Source organism: Lemur catta, chromosome 2, assembly GCF_020740605.2.
Source record: "Lemur catta isolate mLemCat1 chromosome 2, mLemCat1.pri, whole genome shotgun sequence".
Classification (NCBI taxonomy): domain Eukaryota; kingdom Metazoa; phylum Chordata; class Mammalia; order Primates; family Lemuridae; genus Lemur; species Lemur catta.
In genome coordinates this window covers 59,097,534-59,112,192 of record NC_059129.1, presented here as the reverse complement: position 1 = coordinate 59,112,192, position 14,659 = coordinate 59,097,534, and the positions used below count along the sequence as shown (strand labels likewise).

Below are 14,659 nucleotides of genomic sequence, written 5' to 3'. Positions count from 1 at the left end.
ATTGGCATTCAGTCACATTTAAAATTTTCTGTTCTGCAAACTCTCCACGTCTCCCAGGGCACTTGTTTCTAGGAAACGGCTGTTCAGAGTTTGCAAGGGTAGAATCTTTCCATCAACATGGGAGGATGTTCTTTTCAAGACTGGCAGAATGTTTATCCTAGAAGAGATTCCTGTATTTCCAGCTTGCCTTCATCCTTCCCCAAGGCAAAACCACAACTTTGCCATTAAAAAATGTTTTTACATCATTTCTTCTTTTCACTGCAGTAAAAATTCACTACTTTGTTGAGTTGAGTAGGTAACAAAATTATAGTAATAGCATTTCATATATGTGGCTTTGTGGGAAAATGAGATGTTCTGCCTAAGCAAACTTTCTGTACCATTAAAAATTGTTCTCTTAATGACTAGCATTTTTAAAAGTCTTCAACTCTTAAACTTTAAAGAGAAGACAAAGAGATTGCATAATATCCAGTATTACTAAATGGGAAATATCATAGACCATTCACATTTTTATTGATGATTCATGGTCATCATTAAAACCATCATTTATTTCACAGCTCTAATTTTGCAGTGATGCCCTGGGGTACTATTGTTCTTATCCTAAATAGTCCCAGACTACTAAATCTTTGATTCTCGCTCTGCAGTTTATATTTTTCCTGCTATTTTTCTGTGAACAGGATGTTAATTATAATCTATTGCTGTTGTTGACATGTCTGTATCCAGCAATTCCCTGCTTCATGTACATGTAGTTCTAATTCCAAAATCGAACCCCACTACCTTAAAAGCAATTAATATAAGAAGTATGCATACATATGGTGAAGTGCTAGGTAAATAATAGACTCATGAAATACTCCATTTCAATGGTTTTTATTCCCCAAACATTAATTGACTAGCTATTATATCTAAAATATTATATGACTTCTATGAAAATCTAGAGATTTGAAAGTTAATGGTTAGGCAAAACAACATTTACTCAACTAAAGAGAAGATGTTATATTAAATCTCATTCCATATCTGCTACAAAGAAATAATTATTTCAAGATGAACCTGCTTAATCATTAATCTAGTTTTTCATGACATTAACTTGAGTATCTTTATAACATTTATTAGGTGGTCAAGGTTTCAACTTATTGTTATATTCCAAGGAGTACTTAAGTATATTGTCATTCACAATAAATGATCATTCAATATTTGTTACACATAGTGAAATGTAGCCTGTTTGACTTCTCTACTATTCTAATACTCCTATGTAACCAATATCTTTGATTTTTCTCCTATTCTAATACTCCTGTATAACCAATATCTCATATTAAATCTCTTCCATTACAAAGACTTTGAGTGATCTCTCTTTTCCTGGCTAGATTACTACAGCCCCCCAGGACAAACAAGAGAGTCTGAATATTTTGTGTAGGACCATAAAAAAATGTAACCAGAGTTTCCATTCTCCTAGATAAAATATTCATGCTAGATTCACTTTAAAATACTATTTTAAACTATTTACTAATTCAAATACTTAAGTTTTTGTCCCATGAATTTTTGCTTGTAATTGACATTGTTGGAAGATGTACCGTATTTATTCTGTGTCTTTGTATACTTCTGACTTACACCTAGGGTTACTCAAATCTCGATTTGAAATGAATAATTCCAAGGAATCACAAGTGCTTAATCGTAAATATTACAGCATAGAATTAAGCACATTTCTTGAGGAGTGCACCACAACATGAAGTTGGCCAGACCAAGATGGGTGGTGGCTTTTCAGAGGCAATTAGTGACTTAGGAATAGAGGAAATACATGGCAAAGTGTTACTATAGTAGCATGTATTGAGTGCTTACACTGTGCCAGACTTGGAACCATTAGACCAGGGGTGGGGAACCTTTTCGTGTTGGAAGGGTGCATTAATTTAGCTGTAATCAAATAAGGCTGCATCCAAGAAACTCTAATTAAATATACTTAAAAATGTACATTATTTAAAAAAAAATCTTACTATGTACTTAATCATTTCAAAAAATGAAAACTATTTGTTAATTTTAAAGTTAAATAAACTTTTAATGACTTTGTTATGTCTGCTTTTTGTTGGAAAGCATTTGAATATTTGGTTGCAGCATGGAGGTCCACGGTTTTAATTGATCCTCTAGATGAGTATCAGTCATTTGTGACCTTAAGGGCATCTTGATTTGGGTTGGGGAGGAGAATGTATATTCATAGCAATAAGTGGCTGAAAAGCAAGAAAGCATTTTTTGGGTATGTTGCCAAAGGCATGGGTATTGTACTACAATTTTCCATATTTCAACTGGATCTTTCTTAGCATCAATGATTTTAAAATGCCATCTACTGAGAGCTCAATCAATTCCAACTGTAATTCTTCAGGTGCCTTGATAATATCAACTAAGTGAGGCTGAAATGCTAATTTGAGTGTGATGTCATGATTCTCAGTCAGTGATCCTTTCCTTGTATTCTCCAATTAATAGGTCTATAACAGCTGTGTATTCTTCAAATGATTCTCATGTGTCATCCTCCTCATCAATGATCTTTGCTAAATTGGGAAAATGTTCATTTGAAATTTACTTTTGAAGAAGAAATGTTTTGAAAAAAAGATAGCTTTTTTTCCGAAATGCTTGGACTTTTTGCCACATATCATATATAGACTTAGTTTTACCTTGCAAAGAAATATTCAAGTCATTTTGATTTGACAAGATATCACACAGAAATGCTGAATTCCTACAGAAATCTTCTTTCAATAATTCACATTGCTGATTCTGCTCTTTATAAAATTTATCTATCCGTTCTTGCAGAGATAAAATTTTGACTAACACCTGCCTCTGCAATAGCCAACACACTTTAGAATGATACAGCAAATCCCCACTGAATACCTCATCATTCAACTTGTTACGAAAACTGATGTTATGAAACTGATGATGTTGTGTTGCATTTGCACGAATATAGTTAACAATATTTATAGCTTGGTGCAAAGTGTCACTTAAAATAGTAGCTTTAGCACAGAGATTTTGCTGATGCAAGATAAAATGAAAATAAACGAGAGCACCTGGATCTGTTAATACTTGTATTATCTGTATAATAAGCCCGTCATGTTTTCCTGTCATGGAAGGTGCATTGTCTGTACATGCACTCACTAAATTTATCAAATTCAGTCCAACTTCATGACATTTACCTTGAAAGCTGTTGAAGATATCTGTTCTCTGTGTTCTGTTTGCAAGAGTACCCAAAGCCAATAACTCTTCCTAGCAAAGAAAATCTTCTGTTATGACCCAAATAAAGTCTAAAACATGCACTGAGTCAGTAGCATCAGTTGATTCCTCCAAAGCGATTGAATAATATATATTTTCCTCTTGAAATATTGCATGAAGTCGTTCCATTAAGTTGAAGGCTAATTAATACTGCTGATCAGTTATGGTTCTCCTTGAAAGAGGCCATTTTTTGTACTTTGAAACATTATCAGGGTCTAAGCATCCTACAACTTCGGCAATTTATTCTTTCACAATTTCTGTGGTACATCACTGAATGGCTTCCCTTTTTTCCTGAGTATATAAGCTACTTTATAAGTTGCCTCAGTGACATTATTTTCAGGGCTTATTGCTGCTTGACATAATTGCCTTTGCTTTTGCTTTTTGTCTTTTAATTTCTGCAATATAACCTTTTGTGTCTCTCCCTCTAATTTAAAATATTTGTGGCCTCTATAACTGTTATAATGCTGATGAACATTGAATTTCTTTAATGTTGATATTGCACTGTTACAAAGCAAGCAAATCATCTCATCTTTAGCAGAAACAAGGTAATATTGCAATTCCCAATCCTCATTAAAAAATCTGCTTTCTTCCTTCAGCATTCTCTCGGTCTTCTTTGACATGATGGGCTGTTAAGCAGACAGAATTTAAAAAAATGCTTTTGAGCTGTGCAACTATTCACAAATTCCACTTCAAACAGAAACACAGTGCGCCACTGTCAGAAGCTGATAATAGACTGGCATGCTGGACTCCCATAAACTCTCGCCAACCAGCCTCATGTGGTAGTGGCTCCAGTCATGATAACTAAATCATGAGTGTAGCAGACATCAGTTTAGCCCTTACGGCTTACTAATGTTTTAATTGTGCCAGTCCATCTGAGGGGATTATTTTGCTTTGAAACTATTTTATTCTTCAGTATTTTAAATGCATTCATTTTAAAAATAAAGTAAAAACATAAAAGACAAACAAAAATGTATTAATAAAAATAAAAGGATTTGTTCTGTAAAATTTGGATTCAGTCAAAAGGCCACACTTAAGGAACTACAAGGCCACATGTGGCCTTAAGGCCATAGGTTCCCCATCCCTGCACTAGACCATAGTGCCAGAAGGAAATTGTTATATCATAAGGCATTTCTTCCCTCCTAGGAGTTGACAGCCACTAAGGAAGCCTGGCTAAATTTAATAGGGAGCATAAGGACCATAAAATGTAAGTAAAATTGTATGTATCAACTCAGAAAGATAGTCAGAAAGACATTATTATCCTACTACCTATATAGTAGAGTATTACTGAGGGGCAGAAGTCATAGTGTTTTATTTATTTTTGCATATATTACAGTGCTTTGAACAATGTACAAAGTAGGAAGGTTAACATATGTTTGTTAAATGGAATTGACTAAAGAATTTATTTTTTTTCTTCCAGGGTACAGAATTATCTAAACTCCTTTAGAATTCAAGTCCCCTCATGGTACTTACAGATGTTCTGCCTTATATAACCTATTTAAAACAAGAGAGATCAAAAATGCTCAAAACACCATGAGACATTTAATCAAAATATAAGGCTTTTCTACAGGAATCTGGCTTAGCAGATTTGAGGAGGAGAAAGTTGAAAAGAGAGTATCTCTAATCACCCACCCCACCCCACAGGACTCTAGGAGGTCTTACACAGAGCCAGTTTTCACCAGTGATATTTATTTATTTGTTTTCTGGGTTTGCTATGTAAATTGAAACAATCCGATCCTCCACAGGGCAAACATTTCAGATGTGGTCAATTGAAAAGCAAGGGTTGGAGTGAATAGCAGTGATCTCTGAACTGTGAAATTTCTGTATTGTCTTGATCTTTCGCCTTCAGCCTGCACTTGAGCATTGGAGAAGAAAAAAATTCTTTCACATATCTGACTGGGTATTAGAAGCTGTTAAACAGTGGTTAAAACTGGGAGGAATGGAGGGAACTTTCCCCATTTTTTAAAGTTTGGCTGTAGGTCCTTCTGCCTGCAGGCTACAGTCACATTAGCAGTTGGAAATTGGATAAGGACAGCACAATGACAAATCCAGGTTGCTTGCAATAAGTTGCTAATCCCTTTGCTTTAATATTGGAGCAGCGTGTAATGATGTTTGGACATCACTCCAGTTTACTGACGACCCCACTGGGGCCAGCAATAGAACCTTACAACTGTCTAACAAGGCGTCAGGTGACTCCCGTCGTCACAGCAACGGACACTGGAATCTAATCTTCCCTCCATCCCTTCTAGCACCCAATAACGCCTAGATTATATAAGTGGCCCATCATTGCTTGGTAACTTGAATCAATTAACGTTAATTCGCACAATGCTATGATGTATTGTGATCACTTTCATTTCAGGGAAGGGGGAGAAATTGCTATAAGTCACCTAAAATGAGGTTGTCTGTGGTGCTGAGGTATTAATTGGGTGTCCATATTAAATGCAAAAGGAGCCCCATCGTGAAGGGAAAGTGGATGAGTGACTCTCTTGGCTGCTATTGACCTATCAGAAGAAGACAGTGCCCTTTTCCTTTGCTTTTATCTATTACAGTTTTCCCTATTGCGTGTCAAGTTGATGTATTATAAAAAATTCATTTGGTGACCTTTCACCCCCTTAGCAGATTAAACAATTTCACTTCGATGGCATCATTAACAGGACCCTGCATTTAATGATGATTTCTCTAAAAGGCCACGGAGATTCGATTTTAAGCTAACAGATTTATTGCACTATTATAACATATCGTAAAAAACTGTACCACCTACGGTCAGGTTTTAGGATAGAAACTGCTTAAGAGTTTATGTGGAGCTTAAAGTGGTATTACCTTGGGATACGCTGCAGCAGCGAGTCTCTGACCTCCAGTGAGATGCTGTTTACATTTAATAAGAGATGTTTGCTCGCAATAAACTTTAAAGTGTGTCGGGAACAGCCTTTCAGCGGGTGTTCAGGCAGTTGGTTCCCATCCCTTCGTCTCCAGACATCAACGTACTTATGTCAGAATCTTTGATGAGGTCTTTCCGTTTCTTTAACCCAGACTGCTCGCCTGTATCCCGGCCCTCATAGGAAAGCATTTAAGGAATAGGTTAGGGGAGAAATAAGATCTGGTAACAATGTTGGAATTTTCCAATAACCTGCGACCCATAGATGGGTAGAAATAATAGCATAAATTTTTAAAATCTGATTTAAATTATTCCTTTTAAAAAAGGAAAGGAGCCTTAGCCACTCAGGCTAAGCAAACGAATAATGATGATTGGACTAGTGCGTGTTGAATTTCCAAAGAGTGATTCTAGCATAGAGGCCAGGGTCTTAACTGGTAGATGACCAAAGGGGCTTCTCTGGTCCACATATTCCCACTCTGCCTGCATTTGCTAGGATTCCCAGGGGAGAAAAAAAAACTGCTTTCTGCAGGACTTTCATATTTTGTGATCCATAGTTATTTTCTCTTCCACTATTCCCTTTTTTAGGACTAATCTTCACCTTTACCTGACATACACCCTCCATGATAAATAAATACTTATTTATAGGTTGGAAAGAAAATAGTTGACTCACACATTAAATGGGAGGTGGCAGGGTAGGCTACTATTTTTAAAAAATAAAATCCTCATTAAGCCTGGCCTAGGCTGTTTTGAGGGTAACTCACCAAGGGATGCCCTATGTTAGGATAATGTATATAATACATGATATCCATACAGCTCCCTTTAATTGCTAACTATGTTACATGCCTACGATATGTAATACATAATAGACTTAATGGGACAATAGGTAAATGATATTCTTTTAATAAAGCTAGCTCAGTCATCAAAAATACTTATGTGACTACTTTATATGTGTTCCATTTTATTGTTAAGTCACATCAGCAATTAGTATGCTCGAATGAGGGGAGAAGTAATATAGTTCAGTAGTTAACCACTCTAGACCTTGGTCAACACTTATTTTTTGTAAGACCTTTGGCAAGTTACTTAAGCCTTTCTGGACCTGTTTTTTTTTGCATATATAAATAATAGTACCTACTTCACAGTGTCATTTAAAGATGGAATGAGTTTATACATGAAAGCTCTATGGTAGTACCAGGTCCACAATAATTGCTCAGTAAATGTTAGGTTATTAAGTATGAAATGTCTGATTTCCTTAAGTACTAAGTTTGACAGTTGATACCTCTGATATTTCATTTTGACACTTCTTGTTTTATTTTTATTGTGAAGGTACGTCCTCATTCTCTCAAACACGTGGCTTGACATGTGACTGTCTTTCAAAGTTTTTTTTTAGAGTAATTTTTGTGAAACCATGGATAAACCAAAATTATCTATTGTAAGTACTCTCCCCAGGTGTTTTGTGCAATTAAAATAATCAATTAATGCTGCAATTATTGGACCTATTCAGTGCGAGCACACATGGAGAATATAAATACAAAGTGTTGTTGCAAAGCTTAAGGGAGCTACTCTTTGTAAAACAGTGGTGTTCTGGAGTTTGCTCCTGTGCGTCTCTTCCCAACTCTGTTCAGTGATGTTATCCTCATACCTTGGAATCAGTGACAGCATCAGTATTTATCCTACGGAAATTGGAAGGCACTACAAATCAGGGCACTTTTTGGAAGAACTGGTTTAATAACCTACTGTTGAACATGTCCCTGCCCTCTTAGTATTTTATTCTGATAAGTTCCTTGACTGAGGCCTTTGTCTTTGGTTGATCTTAATAACTAGTGATAAAAATATAAGTTCCTAATTTGTGTTTCTCCCCACCCCCAGTTCATTTTTTCATTATGGCTAAGGATACATATCAAATAAATATATAATTATTTGGTGGTATAAAGTCATATTTGCTACATGGTATATTATTGAGTTTCTGGAAACACAGACAAGTGAAAATATTTTCACTGGTAATAATGTATTATTGAAAATTGCTACTGCAGGGATCTTGGTAATCCTATAGATGTATTCTGTTTGTTTTTATATCTGCCAGAAATACAAGCAGCTTTAAAACTGGGAACTTGTTATATATGCGGCCCTATACTCTTTCCATCCTAGTCCAGCCTTCGGATGGAGAAGTGGGAAAAGAGCTTCCCGTGCAGCCACAACTCGTGTTTTTGGACAAGCAGGTAACTTTTCACAGGTACCCATCTTTGTTGAGAGCTGAGCAGTATGTTGTATTCAGCATATGTTTTAGATTTTGTCATCAACTAGTGCACATTTACAGAGTACCCACTGTGTAATCTGCTGCACTTACAACTTCTCATGACTTTTGTCATTTTTCCTCCACTTCACAGTTTGCTTTCCTTCTGTTTTCTATGACTGCTCAGAATTTGATCAAGGGTAAATTAAAATTTGAATATATTTCTTCCCCAAGCAAATTCTTGAAATCTAGCCTTCTCAGAGAAGTATATCTTTTCATATGCTGATGAAGGAACTTACGATGTCACATATGCATAGCAGTCTGATGTTATTTTGAATGATCTTTCTCATGTGTAGTTTAGTAAATCGTCCATAAGAGGCTTCTGTGCTTATTTCTAATTTCAGGCTCCGTGTCCTCTGACTCTATTTTATCTTTTCTGTATTTAGGAAACTCACAGGGAAAAAATGTGAAATATGATCGCTGACTCAGCTTTCTTCTCTTTACTTTACAAATGCATCCCCCCCCACCTGAAATGTGCAGAGAGAAGTCCCTGGGACTGAGATCCACACTTAGAAACCTGTCGACTTTGATCTAGCCAGGCTCTCATCCAGCTCCCTCCTGCCTTCTTCTCTTAACCTTTCCATTTTCGTTAACCTTCAGCACATCATGTCACTCTCCTCTTCTATAAACTTAGCTTTCCTTTCCCTTCTTCACTGCCCTGCCCCAACTTGTCCTGCAGTAATTATTCCTTTCCTTCTTTTAATAAGCTGATTTTGATATGTTCTATTTTTTTCAAAATATTAAGGGAGTAAAAGTGTTTTTGTTACATGGAAGAATTGTATAATACTGAAGTCAGGGCTTTTAGTATGTCCATCACTAGAATAATGCACATGTACCCAATAGGTAAGTTTTTATCCCTCACTGTCTCCCACCCTCCTTGCTTCTTAGTTTTCAGTGTTCTTTGCACCACTCTGTGCCCCTATGTGCCCATTGTTTAGCTTCCCTTATTAGTGAGAACATGTGGTGTTTGCTTTTCCATTCCTGAGATACTTCACTTAGGATAATGGTCTCTAGTTTCATCCAAGTTGCCGCAAAAGACATTATTTCATTCCTTTTTATGGGTGAGTAGCACTCCATTGTGCTAATTTGCAGTCCCACCAACAAACCCTTTTGCATTGCATCCATCATCAGGGAAATGCAAATTACAATCTCAATGAGGTACCACCTTACTTCTGTCAGAATGGCCATTATTTAAAAAAAAAAAAGCATAAAACAATAAATGTTGGTGTGGATGTGGTGAAAAGGGAATGCTTATACGCTGTTGGTGGGACTGTAAATTAGTACAACCTCTATGGAAAACAGTATGGAAATTCCCAAAAGGAATAAACGGAGACTTACCATTTGATCCAGCAACCACACTAGTGGACAACTACCCAAAGGAAAAGAAGTCATTACATTGAATAGACACCTATACCCAAATGTTTATTGCAGCACAGTTCACAATTGCAAAGATATGGAATCAACCTAAGCACCCATAAACTGATGAGAGGATAAAGAAAATGTGGTGTATATACACCATGGAGGACTACTCAGCCATAAAAAGGAATGAAATAATATCTTTTGCAGCAAGTTCGACAAAACTGGAGACCATTATCCTAAGTGATGTATCTCAGGAATGGAAAACCAGACACCACCGGTTCTCACTAATAAGTGGGAGCTAAACGGTGGGTATACAGGGGCACGCAGTGGTGTAAAAGACATTGGAAACTAAGAAGGGGGGAGAGTGGAAGGGGGATAAGGTATAAAAACTTACCTTTTGGGAATAAGGAACACTATTCTGGTGAGGGGAATACTAAAAGCCCTGACTTCAGCATTATACAACTCATCCACGTAACAAAAACACTTCTACCCCCTTAATTTTTTGAAGTGGTGGCTCATGCCTGTAATTGAAGCACTTTGGGAGGCCAAAGTAGGAGGATTGGTTGAGCCCAGGAGTTTGAGACTTGCCTGGGCAACATAGTGAGACCCAATCTCTACATTCTAAAAAATAATAAATAAATACAAAAATAAATAAATAAATAAATAATTTCGATATATTCTTAGGTGAGAAAGATATTTATTTATCACTTTCCTTCCTTTGTTTATTTCTACTGAATATGTACTTTATAAAGGTCTTCATCTGAATCTTCTCTTTTTTTTAGATAACTTCATAAAATTCTCTTTTCTATCCAACTTTTTCTTCTTCCTTTCCCCTGCCACCATTTCCAGAATCGAAGAGTGGAGTCCTTGGGGGCCCCCTCAGAGCCTTGGACCATTTCAGCTTCCCTGGAAGGGACATCAGATTCAGTGCTAAAAGGTAGGTATCTGTGACTTTTAGGTACCTATTTCTATTTTATGTGCACAGAAAAGGTTTGCGCTATTAGGAATTCATAGCAAAGTTGGTAATACCCAATTATTTTGGAAGGAATCTCCATTCCCAGTCCACAGTGCTAGTGTCTGTGAAAAGGGAGATTGTAAATACTTAAAGCACCACCTTCTCTTCTCCCTTCCCTTGCATGATGAAGGAACATTTTTGTCATATCTGTGTCTGCAGTATGGTATAAGGAAAAGGGCAGGGAATCTTTAGCTGGGTCTCAAATGTCAATTTTTCCACAGACTATTCAGTGCCCCTATGACACACCTTGTTTGGTACAGTGTCATGGACTGGCCCAAGGAACAAGTTACCAGGTAGAATATGGTTCCTATGAGGAAACAGAAACATTTGCTCTCAATGTTATAATATGAAGAATAAATGATCAGAATCTCAGAGTCAATTTTCTCCTCTCCACCTTCTTCTGCCCTCTCTTACCTTCTTGTTCAATCCCAGCAGCACTTGCCGCTCCATCTGCTTTCCTTGGAGTTTGTTAGTATGAAAATTTATTTATAATGCAGATTTTTAAGCCTTGGCCCAAGATAGTTTGGTTACATATTCTGCAGGGAGGAGGGGGATCCACGAATGTGCATTTCAGAGGCTGGCCTAGAGAGAAACAAGCAGGTATAACATGGTTTTTATGTACAAAATAGTTTCTGAGTTCTACGTTCGTGACTGTCTAAGCCACAAAAATCCAGTGAAATGCAACCGACTTAAAGACATAAAAGGGTGCTTGCAGGTCTCCCCTAGTGGGCTGTCACAGGTTAGGAAGGCAGAATTCCTAAGTATTAGTTCTGGGTTGCCACTGAGTTGTCTTGTCTTTGTTTTGGAGCTTAAACAGTGCACATTCTTTTTTTTATGAAATAGCTCAATCTTTATGTTTTAAAACAATACAAAATGTGATCCACAGAAAATATTTTAAGGAGAAAGTATTTGAGAAACATAAAGAAGGCACAGGAGCCTAATGCCTAAGGGAGATAAAGGGAAGAAGTGAAGTCAGAGGGATGGTTCAAGCCAGACAGACAACAGAGGACTTTGGAGACCATGTGGGCTGTGTGTGCTGTGCTCTCACTGAGGTGCGAAGCCGCTGGAGGGTTTTAAGCTGATCAGTGCCAAGGTCTGACTTACATGTTTAGAAGACCACTCTGCTCTGTGGGGGGTAGATTGGAGAACAAAAGTGAACCTACTAAGCCAGTTGGGAAGTGATTGCAGAAGGCCAGGTAAGAGATGATGGTGGAGATCACAAGAGCATTGATTCAATGCATCTTTGAGAAGTAGAATCAACAGAAACTACTGGAAGTATAGGAAACAAGGGCTTAAAAATGAATTTGAAGTTTTGACCTTGATATATTGGGCGGATATTGGTGTTATCAACATGAGGAAGACTGGAGTTGGAGCAAAATGCAAGAGTTTTGATGAGGAGAAAGACAAAAAGGTAAGTGTGACCTGGCTACTGGGCCAAACTAAGACACAAATCTTTCCATATGAGTGATTTTCGTTTTAAGGCAATAGAAACAAGAGGTTCTGGCTTACAGTTTTTATAGTTTGTGCCCCAGAGAGTCAAAAGGGCTTCCTGTTCTCTTCTCTGTCCACTTCCGACCCACCCCATAAATTATTAATCATCGTTCCCACCAGGAGCCTTCTAATTGTGCACAGTCAAGGGAGCCGTCTCCCAACACAGAGATCTTGCCTGAGAGCTCAAACTCTTCATGCACAGGAGTTTCCTCTCTGCACGATCATGGGCACACCTGGGATTCTTCCTCTGGTTATGGGTAGGATTGGGTATTTCCTTCTCATTTGAGGGAGTACCAATCATGCACAATCACAGTTCAATTCTGGGGCTTCACCCTGCGGTGAAGAGAAATTCATTTTATATCAACCTGATATAATCAAGAATAGGATGGTCCAGTGGGACATGCTAAAATTATCTGCTATATTTGCATAGTGGGCTAGAGGTGATCACAGTTTGAAAACGTGGATCTGTTAAATTCCTTTAATCCCTCTAACTAGTTTCAATGAGAAAAATTTTAAAAGTGTCTCAAGAATTCAAACAGATTAAAAGTGATTTTTTAAGGTAAAGCATGGAAAATAGTCTCAGAAAGGGAATCATCCATCCTCTTCCTCAAAACCTCTATCCCAGACAGCCCTCCTCAAAAATCTTACAGTGTCTCATTAAAAAAATAGAGCCAGTGGGTTTATCTTGTCTGTTTGAATTCAGAATTATTGAATAATTTTGACGAAGAGCTAGTACTCAAGCAAATCTCTGCACTAAACATTGTTTTGCTGTTTTAGATTAGAAAATATTTTCTAAATATTAGCTCAGTTGTGATTTGAAAATAATAATAAATATTTTCAAAATATGCATACTATATAAAGAGATATAACAATATTGGAAAAATTAAAAAAGAGAATAACAGTTATCTGTCTTAATTACAGTAATCTATTATTATGATATTTGTATATCATATTGGGGAAGGAATAAGGAATCTTGTTACCTTTTGCAAACCCTTTTTCCTAGGAATATTGTTTCAGGCACTGGCCATTTGTGCGGTTACTGCTATCATGGCAATGATACACCCTTTGAGCTTTGTCAGGAACATGCTGAAAGGATGTTCCATACCAATGAATCATTGGAGATTTCAAAATGCTGTGATGTGTATTTGTCTTTTTACAATTCATCAAATATCCCCATCCTTATACAAATTTGAGGATGTATTGATAACTTTTTAAAAATTCAGCTTATTAGATTTCTTAGGCACTTCAAGAATTGGCTAGGGTATTTCTGTTGGCTTTGTGTTGTCTGAAATTTTTTTTTCAAACTTGGAAAAGACTTCTCTACCAGCTTAAATATCAACCTATATGAAAAATCACCAGTTTCTAAGAATCGGCCCTGACTTCACAGTTATTTCTTGTGCTAGCCTGGCTATGAGTCTAAGCTTATTTGCATGGCTCCCATAAAATGTATAAAATGCTGAAATGGATAGTAATAAGTAAATCATGGAAGTGCTAAATCTTGCCTCTTCTAATTGTACTTAATTTTGGCCTAAAACTGTTCCTATCATCTGGTACACACCACCTACTACTCCTGATGATACTATTCTTTCATTCTTTACTATTTGTCCCTAAAAAAGATATAAAATTATAAAGTTTTTAGGCACATGAATTCTCATTTGACATTGTTTTTTAATGACTTAATCTCAGATCTCAGGGTTCTTTTCTTAAATAATCATTTTGTTTAGCTTATACACTTTTTTCCTGCAAAGCTTCACCTCATCAAATCCATAAAACAAGTAACCCCTTCTGAAAACTCTCTTGAGGAGGCAATCGACATCTCATAATTAAACATTTCATAGCTTCAAAATCCTTACTGTTTAAAGCTTGTTTCCTCTTGCTGTTTTCTTCTTAAAGCTGTAAATTTGTCCACTCTTTTCAGGTTGCTACTTTGGCCTGTAAATTCCCTGCCCTGTCTACTTATTTATTAAGAATCCAAATGTTTTCAGCTTGTCCACAAAAATGATCTTCTTCCAAACTTGAAAATCTTGTTGCTCTCCCCAGCACTCTTCACTTTCTTTTTGTGTGATTCAATTTTAAAGGCCCATGTAATGCAGTGTATTTTGGGAGAATCTCCTCATAGATTTCCAGACTTTCCACACTCTCACTTATGTCATCTGGCTGTTGCTCACTTTGGTGAAAGTAGCAGCTGTATTGCCAACTCATATGTTTGCTATTGGTCATTTCTTTACCTAAGCAGTTAAGTTTTAAACTCCTTAGATTTAAAATCTTCAGGAAAGAGAAGAGCTCAGAATGGTTCTCATACAAATTTTCAGAAACAAGAGACATCTTTAAGTAAGGAAATTAAGCAAGTGTATCCAAGGTTGACTGATATGGAAATTAAACCTTCAAA

The 14,659-nt window shown here is 36.7% G+C and overlaps 1 protein-coding gene across 1 annotated transcript in view; it reads left to right on the top strand.

Annotated features, from left to right (window-relative positions):
• Positions 1-14,659, top strand: part of PKHD1 (PKHD1 ciliary IPT domain containing fibrocystin/polyductin) — a 414,564-nt gene that overhangs the window by 376,087 nt on the left and 23,818 nt on the right. The window contains exons 62-63 of the mRNA XM_045543725.1: positions 8,196-8,331; positions 10,614-10,701. Coding sequence (XP_045399681.1) covers positions 8,196-8,331; positions 10,614-10,701 — 224 coding nt within the window. The remainder of the gene's footprint in view (positions 1-8,195; positions 8,332-10,613; positions 10,702-14,659) is intronic.